Source organism: Pristis pectinata, chromosome 10 (assembly GCF_009764475.1).
Source record: "Pristis pectinata isolate sPriPec2 chromosome 10, sPriPec2.1.pri, whole genome shotgun sequence".
Classification (NCBI taxonomy): Eukaryota; Metazoa; Chordata; class Chondrichthyes; order Rhinopristiformes; family Pristidae; genus Pristis; species Pristis pectinata.
The window spans coordinates 47,989,837-48,007,954 of record NC_067414.1 but is presented as its reverse complement, the minus strand read 5'-3'; the positions used below and the strand labels follow the sequence as shown (position 1 = coordinate 48,007,954).

The window sequence follows — 18,118 nt, the reverse complement described above, 5'->3', positions numbered from 1 at the left end:
TTCTCCACATGTTCACATTGTTGCAAAACTAGCAGCAGAAACAAGTTAGACTGTGGATTGCATGTTTGGATAGGGCATAGGAGAAAGCAATGTAGGTGCTGGAGCTGGGGGGTGGGGGGGTGGGGGTCTTTGTCAGGATGTGAGGAATTTGCATTCACAAACTGGTGTCACTGTGCATGCCAAGTGACGGTCAATATGTGTGCATGCAGAGAAACCTGAAGAAAATCTACCACACAAAGTACCAGATTATGTTTCATACTCAGACTTTTGATAAAATTCCATCACCTAATGCACAAAATTACCGTGCTACATGATTTCTAGGCCAGGGGTAGAACATGATAATTAATATATTTAACAATAATTATTTAATGCTCTTTAGGATTTTCAATTTAAAACATCTGTAAAAAGACACAATTATTTTAATTATAAATAGTATAAACAGACAAAATTGTAAATGCATATTTTAAAAATCAGTTCATTTTACAAATTATAATTTATGAAGTCAATCGACTTTGTCATAAACGTATCACAACTAAATTTCCCTTGACGTCTTTTTGATTAACCATTACTTTGATAGAAAATCTGCCTAATTTCCAGAAGAACATAGTAACATTGCTTTTCTCTGCTGTATCTGTACTCCATACACCAAACTTACTGTGGGCAAGAGAGAGTATCCCCATGGAAATTCAACCACTATAAGTGTAACATTAATGCTACTCCTCCATTATTTGAAACCACTTTAGCTAATTGTGAGTTATGATGCTAATTGCAATACTGAAAAAGTCAACTCCTTCAAGTTTTTGTTTACAAATGTACAATGGGCTGATTTTAATCATTTTGAAATGTTCATGATGTTGGTTACTGTCACAGAAATTATCTAAATTCATGTCTTTTTGCCTGTGTTCTCTCCCCCAAAAAGATCAAATTGTGTGCCAAGCAATTTTCCCTTCATTCCCCCTTCAGCAATTTTTAATAACTCTGAGAGATTCATTTTATGTTTTATATGTCTTTTGTGGCCTTCTACATGTCAGCAACTAAGATTGTTGATATGCTTGTTGTGACTACCAGTCAGCATCAGATTACTCAAGAAGAGTTTATTCATGTAGATCATTAAGTTATCCATTGTCCCTCTGGATAATAGTTTTGATCATTATGAATTATGAATGTCTGTTCTTAAGCAGAATGGATGCTATAGTGAAGTTATTTTTCACCAGGTTTTTGTTCCATTTGGAACATTGTCCTTTCATCTCTGGGATTTGGGCAATATGATCCAATATTAAACGAGTGTGATTTTTCTGAATGCTATTTTATTGCTAGTTGACATCACAGGAAAATCACTATGATCATTGATGAAAGAAATATTGTACTTGTGTTAGAAAACATTGTCCAACACGGAATTAACAATTGATATAGAAAAAAGCCCTTTATTCATAATTCATCTGTGGGATTAATGGTGTGGCTGCTGCAAACAGTGAATTCACAAATACAAACAAAGAGTAACAATGATAGCTAAAGCGGTAATAATGCCTAAACTATTGCTGCAACCTCTTCTAAAGCAATTGGCTGCAGAAAATATATGTATAAATAATCCAATACACTTTTTCAGCACTAAGAGAATGACATGGCCTGAACATGCATTCAATCATTTTAGTGGGAGGTCTGACCAAAGTTAACCACTGTGTCTTATCAGAATCATGTGTTTTATTGTCAGAATCCCAGTGGCAATGTGAGTTGAGCGTGGGGAGGTTTGTGGGGTGCAGGGGTTATTGAGGGGAGGTGCAAGTGTAGAATCTGATCATTTAAAGGTGGGATTTACCTCCGAAAGGAACAGATTGATTCACATCAACCAAACTGAATTTGTCTAAACAAAATGACAAGCTGAGATTGCTATCGAGGTTGTGACCTCTGCTTTTCTGAAGCTGCTGTGGAAGTGCATTAAAAGTGGTAGAAGACATATCTCAGCGTAGAGAGCTGCCACCAGCTAGAAATGAGTTGTGCATTACTAATGGAAAGATGTGGTACAGTATGTTAATGCAAAAGCACTAAATTTGGCTGGAATTCAAGTAGCTGACCAGATTATATGGTGATATTCCTTCTTACATCTTTTCTTAGTCTTGCACTCACAAGACTTTCCTACCCACTATATTTTCTCAAGTACCATACTTAGTCCACTGTAGTTACTACCAGACTCAATACCAGCTCCTTACTTAAAATGACTACCATTACTTCCCTCCACTTGTGCCATCCTTCACTACTCTAATCTTACAAGCAGACCTCAAGAAACTTTCACCAAGCCCCAACCTAACACACTTTCTTTTTTCTTGCATGTTTGCAAGACATTTATCTACACATCCAAAGGAAGCAGTTACAAAAAGTGAGCCAATGCCCATCAAATCAAGAAGCAAGAGAGATTCTGGGCATGATGCAGTCAGGCACACAAAATAAGATGATATCTTTATTAGTCACATGTACATCGAAACACATAGTGAAATGCACCTTTTGTGTGGAATGTTCTGGGGCAGTCCGCAAGTGTTGCCACACTTCCGGCGCCAACATAGCATGTCAACATAAATACTCATAAGACTAGAAAATAAGCATTGTAGGGAGCTTAGCCATCTTACCCATATTTATTTTTCTCACCAAAATATAGAACAACAAAATGATTCTGCTTTGAACTGCCATTCCTCTGTTCCTGTTCATCCTTGCCAGTAACTACTGAACTCTCCCCTTTGTGTAAAGTATTCATGGAAAGGAAGCAAATTCATTAAAACACTGGTCATACTTCATGTCTATGAGTACTACAGCAGCACCCGTAGTGAGGGGAACTGGTGTTCAGCTTCAACGGAAATGCCATGACCTTTACTGCTAATGTTACCCGTTCACATCTTTTTTCCAAAACCATTAATATGTGACCCTTGATTCCCCGTTTCACTAAAGTAAACATGCAGCTAAAGCTTAATCAGACTGGTATACTTCCTCTACACCCTCTTGAGGATCTTCGCATCCTACCTAAATTATGTTGACCAGAACTGGATGCAATACACTGGTTGTGGCCTAACCAGGGGCTTTATAAAGGCTCAACATAAGTTCCTTTATTTTCAACACCTCTGGTTACAAAGTCCAAGATCCCAAGTTGTCCAAACCAAAACGGAATTAAAATCAAACTGGCAAGTTAGGCAAACGAAGTCTGTGGACACATGCATATTCATACACAGTCTAAAGTCATTAACCAGGGTATGACCTGAGTGCAGATCTCTTTAAATGTCATTAGTGTGCTAGGTTATTAATTGCTGGTGCCAAGAATATTGGAGAGAAAACGTTCAATTTGAAAATGGCATTATGAACACACTAAAGAGCCATATTTTAATACCTTAATGAGCCTTCTGCTATTACAGGTGTCCTCCAAGTATATACAAGCTTTGCCTGAATCAACATGGCAATCATCACATTTCTATGAAAATCTGCTGTGGGAAATAATGAAGTGAATCCTGACCTTCAATACTGATTTTTCATCCAAAAGACATGTCGTATTAGTCGCTTTGTAAATGTTATGGAGAAGGTTAGACTGCTCTTTGGAAATAAAAATAGGCTCAAAGAAGTCATGAACATCTTCCCCTTCTCTTGCACCCAAAGAACAAACAAAATCCAACTTTTGGGTGACTTTAATGCAGAAATATGCCAAGTCCATCAGAAAGGAAATAAGATGCAGTCCCAAGTCTTAACAGGAGAGTCGGGAGATAATATTTTATGAAAGAAACATTTTTTTCAGAAAGCCTTTAAATATGAGAAGGTCATGAGTTGGCGTAAGTTTGGTGTGAAGTTACAAAGAGTATGACCAAGTCAAATGGCAATTCCATCACTGAGAGAAAAGTGCATGGGAGATAAATGTGCAGACGATCAGTGTCAGAGGACCTGTGGATTTTTAAGTCATCTATCCAAAGAGAAGAAGATGGCAGCAGCCAGAGAATCGTGGAGTTGTACTTCCTATTTTTGCTGGTCACTATTTTTCTAGGGCACATAGAAGGTTATACAGATGTCTATTTCAGTCAATATGCCTGGTCAGGGCCTTATACTATATTTCCCATAAACAAAGCCATGTCGACAATTCCCTAATCAGTCCTTGCCTTTCCAAATGCAGGTAGATCTAGTTGCTTATAATCCCCTCCAGTAACTTTCCTACCATTGATGTTAAGGTCACCAGCCTGTAGTTCCCTGGCTTGTTTTTACAGCCCTTCTTAAATAAAGGCACAACCTCTGTTTGTCCAGTAACTCACCTGTGGCTTACGAAGATACAAACAGCTCTGTCAGAGCCACAGCAATTTGTTCCCTTGTTCTGCACAATGCCCTAGGATACACCTAGTCAGGCCTGGGGATTTGTCTACTTTTGTGCACTTTAAGACTGCAAATACCTCCTCTTTCATAATGTTGATATGTTTTAGGACATTGCTGCTCACTTTTCTGAACTGACTAGCTTTTCTACAGTAAATCTAAAATTTTCAGGATCTCTAACTGACCAGCTCCTCAAGAGCCCTGCAGCAGTGCTAGCAGCTTTGGCAGTGTGATGCAAGTTAGAACCAACCGTCAATATGACTATGGTCTCAAGGTTGGGATGGTCTCGAGGCACAATCACACCAGCCAATGTATGTCCAATTAAAATCTTTTAAATCATAGGGTTTGGATTCTGATGCATAAGTAAATTGAATTTATTCAAAGGAAGATTTGAAGATGTGATTGAATTCTTAGCATGTGATAACCTTTCAGAAGGGTACGAGACAAAGACAGATGAAGATCAGACATACTTTGTTCATTCAGACAGATGCTAACATATCAATTTTGGCAACCAGTTTGTTTCAGTAAGGGATAGATTAATGGAGGGATAAAACTTGAAGTCATTGCAGGTGTATTTCCTCCATTATTCTACTTTTGCTTTCCCTTCATGTGATGAAATAATTGTTTAATCAATCCAAGTTTTGCTTTTAAACCAGCTTGAACACATTACCTACTTGAAGTGTTTGACTGCTCTATTGCATGTTAATAAAGAAATATTTTAATCAGTGATCAGTTTTCAGACATTCCAGTAAAGCAATAAATGGAAATACACCAGCTCTTACCCCAATTTTAAATAATTAATTAATATAGACAAATAATAACTGAAATGATACCACTTCACCTTCTATTTCTATATATATTCTTATATATTATTTCTGTGCTTTAAATGTGTGTTATTTCACTAAAACATTTATTTTTATGGTAGGTCAGAGAGTCATAGAATTATACTGTATGAAAGCATGCTACAAGGCCCAACTCATCCATGCTAACCAAGACGTCTTCCTGTGTCTGGCCCATATCCCTCTAAACTTTCCTTTCCATGAACCTGTCCAAGTGTCTTTTAAACTTTTTAATTGTACCCGTCTCTAACACTTGCTCGCTCAGCTCATTCCATATACCCACCACTGTCTGAAAAAATTCCCCCTCAGGTCCCCTTTAAATCTTTACCCTCTCACAAACCTATGGCCTCTAACTTTAGACTCCCCCTTCCCTGTGATAAAGACTGTGACTATCCACCTTATCTCCAACCCTCATGATTTTATAAAGCTCTGCAAGGACATCCCTCTCCTCCTTCATTCCAAGAAAAACAGTCCCAGCCTATCCAGACTCTCCTTATAACTCAAGCTCTCCAGTCCCAGCAACATTCCTGTGAATCATTTCTGCATGCTCTCTAGCTTAATCACATCCTTCCTACAGTATGGTGAACTGCACACAATATTCCAGGTGTGGTTTCACCAACATTTTGTACAGCTGTAACATGACATCCTAACTCTTGTACTCAATGTCCCGCCCAATGAAGGCAAGCTTGCCCTATGCCTTCTTCATCACCTTTTCTACCAGCATTGCCACTTTCGGGGAACTATGTACCTGTAGCCATCAGTCTCTCTGTTCTACAACACTCTCCAGGGCCCTGTAATTCACTGTGTATGTCCTGCCCTGGTTTAACTTCCCCAATTGTATCACTTTGCACTGGTCTGAGTTAAATTCCATCTGTCATTCCTTTGTCCACTTTCCCAGTTGAGTTAGATCCTGTTGTAGTCTTAAACAACCTTCTTCACTGTCCACCACACCATCAGTTTTGGTACTAATCATGCCACTTACATTCTCATCCAAATCGTTAATATATGTGACAGGGTCAACAGGGGATCCAGCATCAATTCCTGCAGCACACCACTTGCAGCCTCCAATCTGGAAAAACAACGGTCTACTATCAGCCTCTGACTCCTTCAATCAAGCCAATTTTTTTATCCAATTGGCTGGTACATCCTGGATCCCATGTGCCCTCACCTTCCAGACCAAACTACCATGTGGGACCTTATCTGAAGCCTTTACCTCTTCTGTCAAGGATATCTCATGTCCCCTTCTTTGCTCTTCTGATTTCCTTCTTAAGTGTACTCCTACATCCTTTATAATCAAGGGATTCACTTGATCCTAGCTAACGAAACCTGATAACTGCCTCCTTCTTTTTCCTGACCTGAGCCTCAGTATCCCTCATCCCCAAATCTTGCCAGCCTTGCCCTTCATTCTAACAGGAACATGTTAGTCCTGAACTCTCCCTATCTCACTTTTAAAAACTTCCCACTTACCAGATATCCTTTTACCTGCTAACAGTCTCTCCCACTCAACCTTTGCAAGTTCCTGTCTAACGCCATCAAAATCAGCCTTGTCCAAATTTAGGACCAGTCCTATCTTTTTCTATTACTATTTTAAAACTAATAGAATTATGGTCCCTGGTCCTAAAGGGCTCCCCCACTGACACTTCAGCCACTTGTCCAACCTCATTTCCCAAGAGAAGGTCGAGTGTTGCCCCCTCTCTAGTAGAGCCATCTGTATTTTGCTTGAGAAAACTTTCCTGGACACACTTAACAAATTCTGCCCCATCTGATCCCTTAGCACTATGTCTATCTCAGCCAATATTAGGAAAAGTAAAATCACCTGCTATTCCAACCCTATTATTCCAACAATCTGCGATCTCCCTATGTATTTGCTCCTCTAATTCCTGCTGTCTATTTGGGGTCTATAGTACAATCCTATCAAAGTAATCATTCCCTTCTTATTTCTAAGTTCTTATAGCCTCACTGGATGTCTCCACAAGAATATCCTCCTTAAGTGCTGCCGTGATTTTCTCCTTAATCAACAACCCCTCCTCTATTACCTCCACCTCGCTCATACCTGTAGTATTCGTACCCGAGAACATTGAGTTGCCAGTTCTGCCCACCCCTCAACCATGTTTCTTTAATAGCACAATCCTATGTGCCTGTTCATGCATGCCCTAAGCTCATCTGCCTTAGCTGAGAGGCTTTTTGCATTAAAATAAATGTGGTTTAACCTATCAGACCTTCCTCACTCCCTGTCCTGCCCTGCTTGCCTCAATAGCCTCTGTATTTGCCTCAATTTTCTCATCTGCCACACTACTACTTCGGGTCCCACCCCTGCCATATTAGTTTAAACCCTCCTAAGTAGCTCAGGCAAATCTCCCCCCTAGGATACAAGTCCCCCTCCACTTGTGCAGGTCACCTCTTTCCCAGAAAAGTTCCTAATCATCAGTTCTTATCCCTTCTGCTCCAGCTCCTCAGCCATCATTCATCTCCAAAGCCTCCTATTTCTACCCTCATTATCATGTAGCACCAGAAAAGATCCAGAGATTATAACCCCTGAGATCCTGCTTTTTAACTTTCTGCCTAACTCCCTATATTTACTCTACTGGACCTATCCCTTTTTCTAAATATGTCATTAGTACCAATGTATACAACAGCCTCTAGCTGCTCACTCTCCCCCTTAAGAAAGTTCTGCAACCTCTCGGAGATATCCTTGGCTCTAGCACCCAGGAGGCAACATGCCATCCTGGAGGTTCGTTCCTTGAGTCCACCTTCCCCTACTGAGCATCAGAGTCAATTGTGCCACAGACCTGGCTGCTACTGCTGCTCTCCTCTATGAGGCCATTCCACTCAACAGGATCCAAAATGCACTCCCCATCTCCTCCTCCTGCCTTTTCTGGTGGTCACCCAACTACCTGCAGCCTGTACCTTCAGTGTGACCACTAAAGTGCATATCTATGATGCTCATAGCATCATGGATGGTCCCGAGTGAGTCCAACTACAGCTCCAGCTGCTTGATGTGGTCAGTCAGGAGCTGCAGCTGGACATGTCCCACAAATATAGTCACCAGGGACACTGGAACTTTCCCTGATCTTCCACAGCCTGCAGGAGGAACATAAGACTGCCCCGACTGCCATCTCTAAGCTACCAAGACTAAGCTTGCAATGGCGATCTAGATTTCACAATGGTACACCAACTTGATGGGCCTAAAACCATGCAACAATAACCAATTTAGAGGCACAAGTGTGTATATGTATGTGTGCTTTGAACATTGCTAAATTTAACAGATTTTTTAAAGAGTTTCTGGTACTTAAATTCTGAAGTGTCATTATTGAACTTAAGAGAATGTACACATACTTGAACTAAATCTTAATTCATTGTAGCCTCTTGAATATAGTAATTATTTTAATATTTTAACTTTAAATTGATGCAGCCATCCATCAGACAAAAGTAGAATCCACCCAGAAATAGATATAAAAAAGGGACGATTGAGTCTAACAGGCAACCATTAGCAAATGGAGTTTAAGGAAGAAATACTCAAACAATTAGAAAAAGGGATTAAAAAGTTGTGGAATCATAGATTTCCAAAATTAATTGATCAGAATTGGTAGGTAAAGGGGATATGGGAATGTGGTTCCTGAACATCAAGAGATCTTTTTAATCACTTTGCAAGAAGCCAAACAAAGGAAGAAGCCAGACAAAGGAAGATCTTGTGATAACTAATGAAGAAAAACAGATAAGAAATACAAAGTATGTTTTGAGGTATCAAGAATAGAATGCGGAATATATACATTAATGGAGCTGTTGGCTAATACTGACTTGGAATATAAATTTCCAAAGTGTGAAGTGATATTCAGTGGAGTTTGGGGAAAAATATCCTGCCAAAAGTCAGGAAGAAAGTAAATACTATTGGCACACCATAAATAAATAAAGGCATGGGAAAACTTGAAGGTAAGGAAGAAGATATGCAGCAAGTAAAGGGGTGGCAAGTGACAATAAGACAAGTGAGAAAATGAGATTGGGACCCAAATGGCAGATACCTGAACACATTTAGTGATCAGGTTTTTGATAAGAATCTGCCTTATAATGTACAAAAATGTTGTGTTAAGCAATAACATATTCAGGCCTGTCTCTCTTTTCTCTTAAAAGAGCGTAGGGGTTACCCAATAGAGGACTTTATATCATGAAAGGTTTTGAGAGTTTCTACTTCTTTGAAAACCAGGAAACAGCAATATAATATGGAAGATAGCAAGAAATATAGCAAGAAATATAGCAAGAAATCAATTAAGAATGCCAAAAAAAGTGATGGAAATTAAAGGAGTGGTGAGAATGTAAAACTTCCTTGTACAGAGAGAGCTAAATAATACTGAATTTAAACTGAGGTTAAATAAGCATATTATGGAGAAGGGAAGTTTTTACTTCTAGAGTTAAAGGAAAAATACAGGAGAAGCCTTGACTGGAGCCGAAAAGGCAGGGTGGACTGATTTTGTGCTGTATATTCTGTGAAACTCTTGCTAAACCTTTTAATCCCTTGGTAGTTTCAAACTGACCTCCTTTTGTTGAAGTAATTGTGAAGTCTGCCAGCCAAGCGAAATCCCCTGGGAAACTCTTTCAAACAATTCTCATATTGTAAAAACCATTGTTGCCCTTAACTCCATACATAATACTAAGTTGTGGTAAAGTATGATGTGACCAAATTCTAGAATTTTGTGCCTTTTCATGCATACCCACTATGATGAGAATATTTGTAATTTATTTTCTGAAGTTCTGATTAATTTGTTTCCTAAATGTTATACAGGAAACTCAATAAATTTAATTCAAGAGAACAATATATTGCAGAACACTGCTTATTTTCTCTAGTGGCAGATCACACTTCTAAAATGCTTTCATAAAGGGTCGGTGCCCTGAAGTGAGAAAAAAAAAATCCAGTGCTGCCCTTCAATTTTGTCACCTGGAATATTGGTAATTACAGTCAGCACTTTTCTGATTGCTCATACAACCTGTATTAATAGAAGGTAAATAAAGCATTCAACCAAAATAATTAATGCATGGCCAACATTAGCTCCATTCCCTGGCACTTAGGTTAAAATATCACAAAATTGTTAGGTTTTTCTGTCATCCAAAGAAACATTGCATATGCATTTTAAATAGCTTTTAAAGCAAAATACAGATCTAGCAGAGACTGCTTTCAATGATTATTTCAATTCTTATCTGATCAACTTGTTGAGAACTGATAAAGAACAAAAATATCAATTTTGGATGAAAGGTGTCAAAAAAAGAAATTTCATTTGTACATCTTTTTATTCCACCCTCGTTTTGTGTAAATGTAGCAGCTAACTTTAAACACAAGATCCCATAATTACACGAGACATTAAGATAAGAGTCCATGGTATTGGCTGTTATTGGCATGAACAGGAGATTGCCTACTGCTGGGATTGCAGCTGTTTTCAATACATCTTAATGACTTGGAATAAAGAATTGGATTTATGTTAGCCAAATTACCAGATGACACAAGAATTGACTGGAAGATAAGTTGCATGGAGGATATGAGCAGTTTACAGAGAGATACTGAAAGGTTAAATGACTGAACAAAACTTGGCAAATGGAGTATAATTTGAGAAAATGTGCTGTTCATTTTAAAAAGAACAAAAGTACAAGAAGTTATTTAAATGGAGAAAAACTGCAGATAGTTGCAGCACAAAAGTATTTAGATTTAATGACTATGCAGAGTTGTGGCAAATGAATTCTAATATAGGCAAATGTGAAGCCATGAGAATTAGTGTCTGTGGAGCCCATACCCCAGTGAGTCAATGCTTGTAGACCCAGTGAGAGTCAGTGTGGAACTGTACTCCAGTTAGTCAGTGTCTGCGAGTCCCATCAGAATCAGCTTTATTATCACTAACATATGTTGTGAAATTTGTTGTTTTGTGGCAGCAGTATAAGTGCAAGATATAAAGACATAAAAATTACTATAAGTTACAAAAATAAATAAATCATGCAAAAGAGGAATAATGAGGTAGTGCTCATGGGTTCATGGATTTCAACATATTGATAAAATCCTAATCTCTCAGCTGGATGAATTGTTCCCATAGATATCTACTATTATATCATCATAAAATGATTTAGTTAACCAAGACAACCATGATCTTGCCATATACCTCATGTTCTGACATTTAGAGGCAGCAAATTTCAGTCTTCCTTAAATGTTATAGCCTAAAGCAGTAATTTGTGCCAGTGAGCATCTGAAAAGTTACCCACTTTGGTGTGAACTGTATGATAATTATTTTGGACCACCAGTTAATTGAGGAAGATTAGACTTTCACAGAGAGCTATGTCAGGAAAAATTTTGTGTTACATTTCTACTGTACAGAGAAATCCACTGTGCTGAAATAGTGCAAGAGTTGTCTCCCTAGATTATAGAAACACAGAAACTCCAGTTTCAGAAATCACGAAAGTAAGGAATTTTCTAAATTTTTCCTTAAAATACTTGTCCTCCCTGACAATTTCTAGACATTCAAGAAATTCTAGTTCACCCAATAGAATGTTGCGCATTTTCACAGGTGAAAATATGTTGCCCAGTCCCTTTCTGTTGCTGTACTGAGAAGGTTGTGCAAAGGCTCAGGGTCCTGTGGTCAGGGTGGAGGTGATAACAAGGTCTCAGTGTTTGGGAAGGATATGGGTAGATAGGAGGGGAAAGACTGGTATCATTCTTTGGGGATTGGGAGGGAAAGTGGGTTGATGAAATGGAGGTGGGATTTGGATTTCAAAAATCTACTTTACCTACCAAGCAGATCTCCCAGTCTGACACTGTACTGGGAAGAGTATGTTTTCCAGGAAATGCACAATAACAGCCATTCCCAGATCAAAATGTCCAAGTTCCACAGCAATGCTCCAGAAGGAACAATGCATCACCATAAGTGCCATGTTGTAGAAATTGTATTGGGTCACATGGGTGACTCAAGACTGGAAATGCCCTGTAAAATTGTCCTGGAAATACAATACCTGGAACTGTTCACAATTATATTTGTATTGCCCTGACAAAAAAACAGTTCCATAATACTAATTAAGAACAGCATAATGCAAATGAATTTCCAAATAAAGTTACACAAATAACATTGTCCACCTTGCTTGATTACAACAGTTTGATCTTTTTTTAATCAGAATATACTACAGCATTATACTGCACCATTATCTGATCCAAAGTTGATCACAGTAGTAGTGGAACTTGGATCATGATGACTCAAATTTCCCTCCTCCCCCTCCTTCTTGCTGGACCCCAACCAGCCACATGCAAATTTCAGTGACCATTTCTTTCCTATTTGCTTTTTTGCAGAGGTGTCTGATGTTTGCACATAGCTGTGTTGCTAGACCCAAGGAAACAGTGCAACTTCCTACATGCGTGAAAGAGAGGTCTAAATAATAGCCCTTTTATTCAACTACATATCTGATAAGGACATCAAGATCACATGAGACCTATTGGCAATGGCCTGCTCACATTTTTGAGGTCCTATGTTCTCTTTCACATGATCCCAACATCTTCGGTTAATTTTGTATTAAACTCACTGCCACACTATCTTAATTTTCCTGGATGGTTCTCTTTAGTTTCTGTTTGGTGTTACGATTTCTATTAAGAATCTGCCATGAAACTAATTGACTCCCAATCCAATGTTTTAATTTGGGTTGGATTTGGGGCAGTTTAAGAATAATCCTTTATCCTATGTTGGAATGGAAAACATGTAAAGAACAATATTGTTTATTTATTCATCCACAGGATATGGATGTCACTGGCAAGGTCAGCCCTATTGTCTAAGTGGTAAAACTCTCTCAAATAGAGTGGCTCTTTCAGTAACTTCAGATACCACAGATCAAGAGATACAATCTCTCATGCATAAAGGCAACCTGACTATCCCTAATCAGTTATTGCCTTTCCAAATGCAGATAGATCCAGACTCACAGAATATCCTCCAGTAACTTTCCCACCACTGATGTTAGGTTCAGACTTCAGCAAGAAGTCAGCCATATAGATAGTTGATATCTGGGGTCACATAAAGCTGGACTGGGTAAACCTGGCAGATTTCCTTCCCTGAAGAAGAGCATCAGAGAATCAGATGTCATTTTATGACAATCCAATAGCTTTAAAATCACCATAAACTATGAAGGTATAGGGAAGAATTGGATGTACTTGATACATTATTCTTAAAATCACAAAAACCCCATAGGGAACATAATCAGTCTGTGGCCGAATAGGACTAATTAAAGATAGTATAAAATCAAAACAAGAGGCATATAAAGTTTCCAGAAGTAGCAAAAGACTCAAAAATTGAGAAAAGACTAACAAGGGTAAATATGGATCTCTTACAGACAGAGATGGGAGAATTCATAATGGGTAATAAGGAAATGGCAGAGAAATTAAACAAGTACTTGTCTTCACAGAACACACAAAAATACTGCCACAAATATGAGGGAACCGAGGATCTTGTGAGAATGCAGAACTGAGAGACATTATTAGTTCAAAAAAAACACTAGAGAAGTTGGTGAGACTGAAAGTTGATAAATCCCAAGGAGCTGATAATCAACATCCTCAGAGCTATGAAAAAGGATTCTAAAGGGTTATTGGATGTATTGGTTATCATCTTTTAAAATTCTGTGGATTCTGGGATAGATACCACAGATCAAGAGATACAATCTCTCATGCACAAAGGCAACCTGATTATCCCTAATCAGTTATTGCCTTTCCAAATGCAGATAGATCCAGTCTCTCAGAATCCGCTCCAGTAACTTTCCCACCACTGATGTTAGGTTCATTGGCCTGTAGTTCTGTGGCTTGTCCTTAGAGCCCTTCTTAAATAAAAGCACAACATTTGCCACACTTCATTCTTCTGGTACCTCACCCAATGCTAAGTAAGATATAAAAATCCTGGCCAGGGTCCCAGCAATTATAAGATTCTTGAACGGACCTCTTGTACATTAAAGATGAACTCTTGACCTCACAATCTACCTCATCATGGCCCTTGTACCTTATTGTCTACCTGCACTGCACTTTTTCTGTAACTGTAACTGTAACACTATAGTCTGCATTCTGTTATTGTTTTCCCCTTGTACTACCTCAAAGCTCTTATTTTCTGAAATGATCTGTATGTATGACTTGCAAAACTAATTTTTTCCCTGTATCTTGGTACATGTGATAATAATAAACCAATACAAGTCTCTCCCCTTGCTTCCCACAATGTCCTAGGCCCTGCAACTTTATCCACTTTTATGTGCCTCAAGACTGCCAACACTTCTTTCCTGAATTCTTCATGAAGAAAAGATCACAGAAAAGCATATAAGTTATATGAGCATGAAGATTGTGTTCAAAACAAACTAAGCTAAATAAACTCCAATGAACTTACTAGAACATCTTTGGGAAGTGAGATGAAACTGGAACGCCATGCAGTCACAGGAAGAATGTACAAACTTCACACAGGCAACACCTAAGGTCAGAATAAAACCTAGTACCCTGGAGCTAGGAGGCAGCAACACCAACTGCTCTGCCTCCCTGCCAAATGCCAATCAAAGCAACCTCAATGGAAAGCCCTTGGAAATGAAATCAAATTACCTGAGTTGTTTGAGATGGTACTTCATTTTCACTTTCAAAGAGAGCAGGGCATAGAGGGATATGGAATTAATGCAGGCAAGTGGGATTAGGATAAACAGGCACGGTGTTTGGCACAGATGCGATGGGCTGTTGGGCCTATTTCATTGCTGTCCAACTCTATGACTAATAAATGTAATAGACCACCAGATAAGATAAGATGTCTTTATTAGTCACAGGTATATCAAAACACATCTTTTGCAGAGAGTGTTCTGGGGCAGCCCACAAGTGTTGCCACGCTTCCAGTGCCAACATCACATGCCCACAACTTCCTAACCCGTACATCTTTGGAATGTGGGAGGAAACCGGAGCACCTGGAGGAAACCCACGCAGACACGGGGAGAACGTACAAACTCCTTACAGACAGTGGCCGGAATTGAACCCGGGTCACCGGCACCATAATAGCATTGTGCTAACCGCTACGCTACCGAGCTTGCCCAGCTGTGAATAGAATTAGAGATGAATTAAAGAGCAGGGCAGAATTTCTTACTCAAAGCAATTGACAGCTGAGAATTATTAACATAAGATAAGCAAAACTTAAAAGAGTGATATAATGGTAGTGAGAGTTACCCCTACAAAGTGGAATGTGCTACTAGGAAGAAACAGATGTGTGAAAAGCTCAACCACTTTGCCACAGTTTATCATTTAAAAAATCCAGTGGGTCAGAAATCACATAAATGTTATTCAACAGCCATAGGTAGAGGTTTACATTTGAAATGTGCACATCAATATATCAGCTGCGTCTGTTAACATGATGAGCAGACGAACCTTCAGTGACTTACACTGTTGTTTTACTCTAAGTCTGTGAGGAAATGCCAGGATATCTCCTTACAATAGTACCACATCTGTGACAGTTCTAGGAATCCTTTCATCATGATATTCAAATCTTAGAGTGTTAGCAAAACCTTCTATGTTATCTCAGTTGGCTGAGATGTCAGTTCTTCACAAGGTGGCGATCAGATGCGCCATGTCTACAACCAACCCCACTATTCATATAGGAAAGGTCACAGTACAGCATATTAGTTACATGAGCAAGAAGATAGTAACCAACACAAAAACACTAAGTAAAATAAAGCTGCAATGAATTCAAAAAGTCCTTTATCTTCACATAACAGAATTTAGTCACAAAAATGGAAGCATATCATGGAACCAAACCCTTTTGTGAAATTGCATATACACAAGAAGATCTGAACAAAGTTCATAATGGAATCATGCTTCCACCTACTTCATTATGAGATCATCACATTATTATTCCACAGCCAGGATTATGCTATGGATATTGCTCACGATGGCCATAAAGGGAAAAGAACATATAAATTAGAACTCGGAGTAGGCCACATGACTCTTCAAACTTGCTCCACCATTCCTTAAGACCATGGCTGATCTGTAAGTAATCTAAACACATTCCACCTGTCCCAGTAACATTTTACCCCCTTGATTGTCAAGTTAACTTCCATCTCTGCCTTAAAAATATTCAAAGACTTTGCTTCCACCCTAATTTGAGAGAAGAGAGTTCGAAAGTTTTGTGTTTAGCTGAGAGAAAAAAAATACACCTCATCTTTGTCTTCAATGGACAACCATTTTACAACAGTGACTCCTAGTTCCAAATTCTCTGAGAAGAGAAAACATCCTTTCCACATCCATTGTATCAGGCACCTTCAAGATCTTGTATGTTTCAGTCAAGTCTCCTCTCACTCTCCCAAACTCCAACAAATGTAAACTTACCCTGCCCAACCTTTCCTCATAAGACAACTCATCCATGCCAGGTATCAGTCAAGTAAGCCATTTCTGAATTACTTCCAATGCATTTGCATATTTCCTTACATAAGTATTCGATTCCTGATGTGGTCTAACCCATTTCCCATATACCTGAAGTATTACCTTGTCATTTGTTCAATTCCCTGAGCAATGAACAATAACACGCTGCTAGCTCTCCTAATTACTTGCTGCGTCTACCTACTAGCTTCTTGCAAATCATGTGCCAGGGCTCACAGGAACCTCTGCATCTCAGAGCAATGCAACCTCTCAATATTTAGATATTAAACTTCTTTGTATTTTTCCTTCCAAAATAATATCACATTTTCCTATATTATACCCTTGATCTTTGCCCACTCACTCAATCTTTCCATATTACTTTGCAGCCTCCGTATGTCCTCTTCACACCTTACTTTCTTAGCTATATTTGTATCATCTGTAAATTTAGCAACCATATCTTCTTCTCTTCATCCAAGACTTTTAAATGAACTATAAAAAGATGAGACCCAAAAATTGATTCCTGAGGTACATGACTCTTTACGTCTTGCTAACCCGTAAAAGACCTACTTTTGCCCGCTCTATGTTTCCTGTCATCCAGCCAATCTTCTATTCACATGAATACATTACTTGCTGCACCATGATCTTTTACTTTCTATATTATCCTTTGATGTGACACCTTGTCAAATGTGTTCTAGAAATCCAAGTATAATAAATCCACCTGCTCCCTTTTATGCACAACATATACCGCTTCTTCAAATAACTCCAATAATTTGGTCAAACAAGATTTCTCTTTCACAAAACCACTTTTCACTTTGCCTAATGACCTTTAATCATCTCAGTGCTCTACTATTGCACTTCTAACATTTTCCCTGATGTTAGGCCAGGTAGCTTTTGGTTTCTCATTATCATTTTCCTTCCCTTTTTGAGTTATCTTGAAAACTAAACAATTGTTAAAGGAAAAGATATGTTTCCCAGGAAAAGATTGCTTAGTTTAAAACAAAATTCACAGATGTCTATTGCACCAAGCAATTACAATATCATATGTGCTAAAACCAATACAAATATGGTTCCCCACAGTACCATTGATGTTGATCTTACAAATCTATGCTCTGATTATTTTCTTGTTTTATAGGTAATTGTAATAGATTCCCCTTTGTAATTATTGTCAGTCGTGTATCTGCAAAACCTACCATTCAAAAGTATTTTTTTGTTCATTTTTAAGGATCCAACCATTCCTGGAAAGGCTGGCATTTATTGATAATCCTAGATTGCCTTTGAACTGAGTGGAGTGGCATGCTCAGCCATTTCAGAGGGCACTTAAGACTATTAACATTGGTGGGTCTGGAATCAACATATAGCCCACACTACATAAGCATGGTGGATCTCCTTCCCTGAAGGAGGATGGTTAAAATCTGTTAGTTTTGTGGTCAACATTATTTATGATTTGTTTTTACTTGAAAGTTATTACCTGAATTTAAATGCTATAGCCACCTAGCTTATTGCCTTGAGGGATCCCTGTAACAAGAGTCTGAGATGACAGGCCTCTGCCAATTCCACCAATTGTTAAGACTGTGAAGGGGAC

General features: G+C 38.6%; 1 protein-coding gene across 3 annotated transcripts in view; it reads right to left on the bottom strand.

Annotated features, from left to right (window-relative positions):
- nkain2 (sodium/potassium transporting ATPase interacting 2) overlaps positions 1-18,118 on the bottom strand; it is a 375,717-nt gene that overhangs the window by 284,718 nt on the left and 72,881 nt on the right. For 2 of the 3 annotated variants that reach the window (XM_052025318.1, XM_052025317.1), the window contains exon 2: positions 6,151-6,237. The exons of the other annotated variant lie outside the window; for it this stretch is intronic. In XM_052025318.1, coding sequence (XP_051881278.1) covers positions 6,151-6,237 — 87 coding nt within the window. The remainder of the gene's footprint in view (positions 1-6,150; positions 6,238-18,118) is intronic. 3 annotated transcript variants of the gene reach the window in all.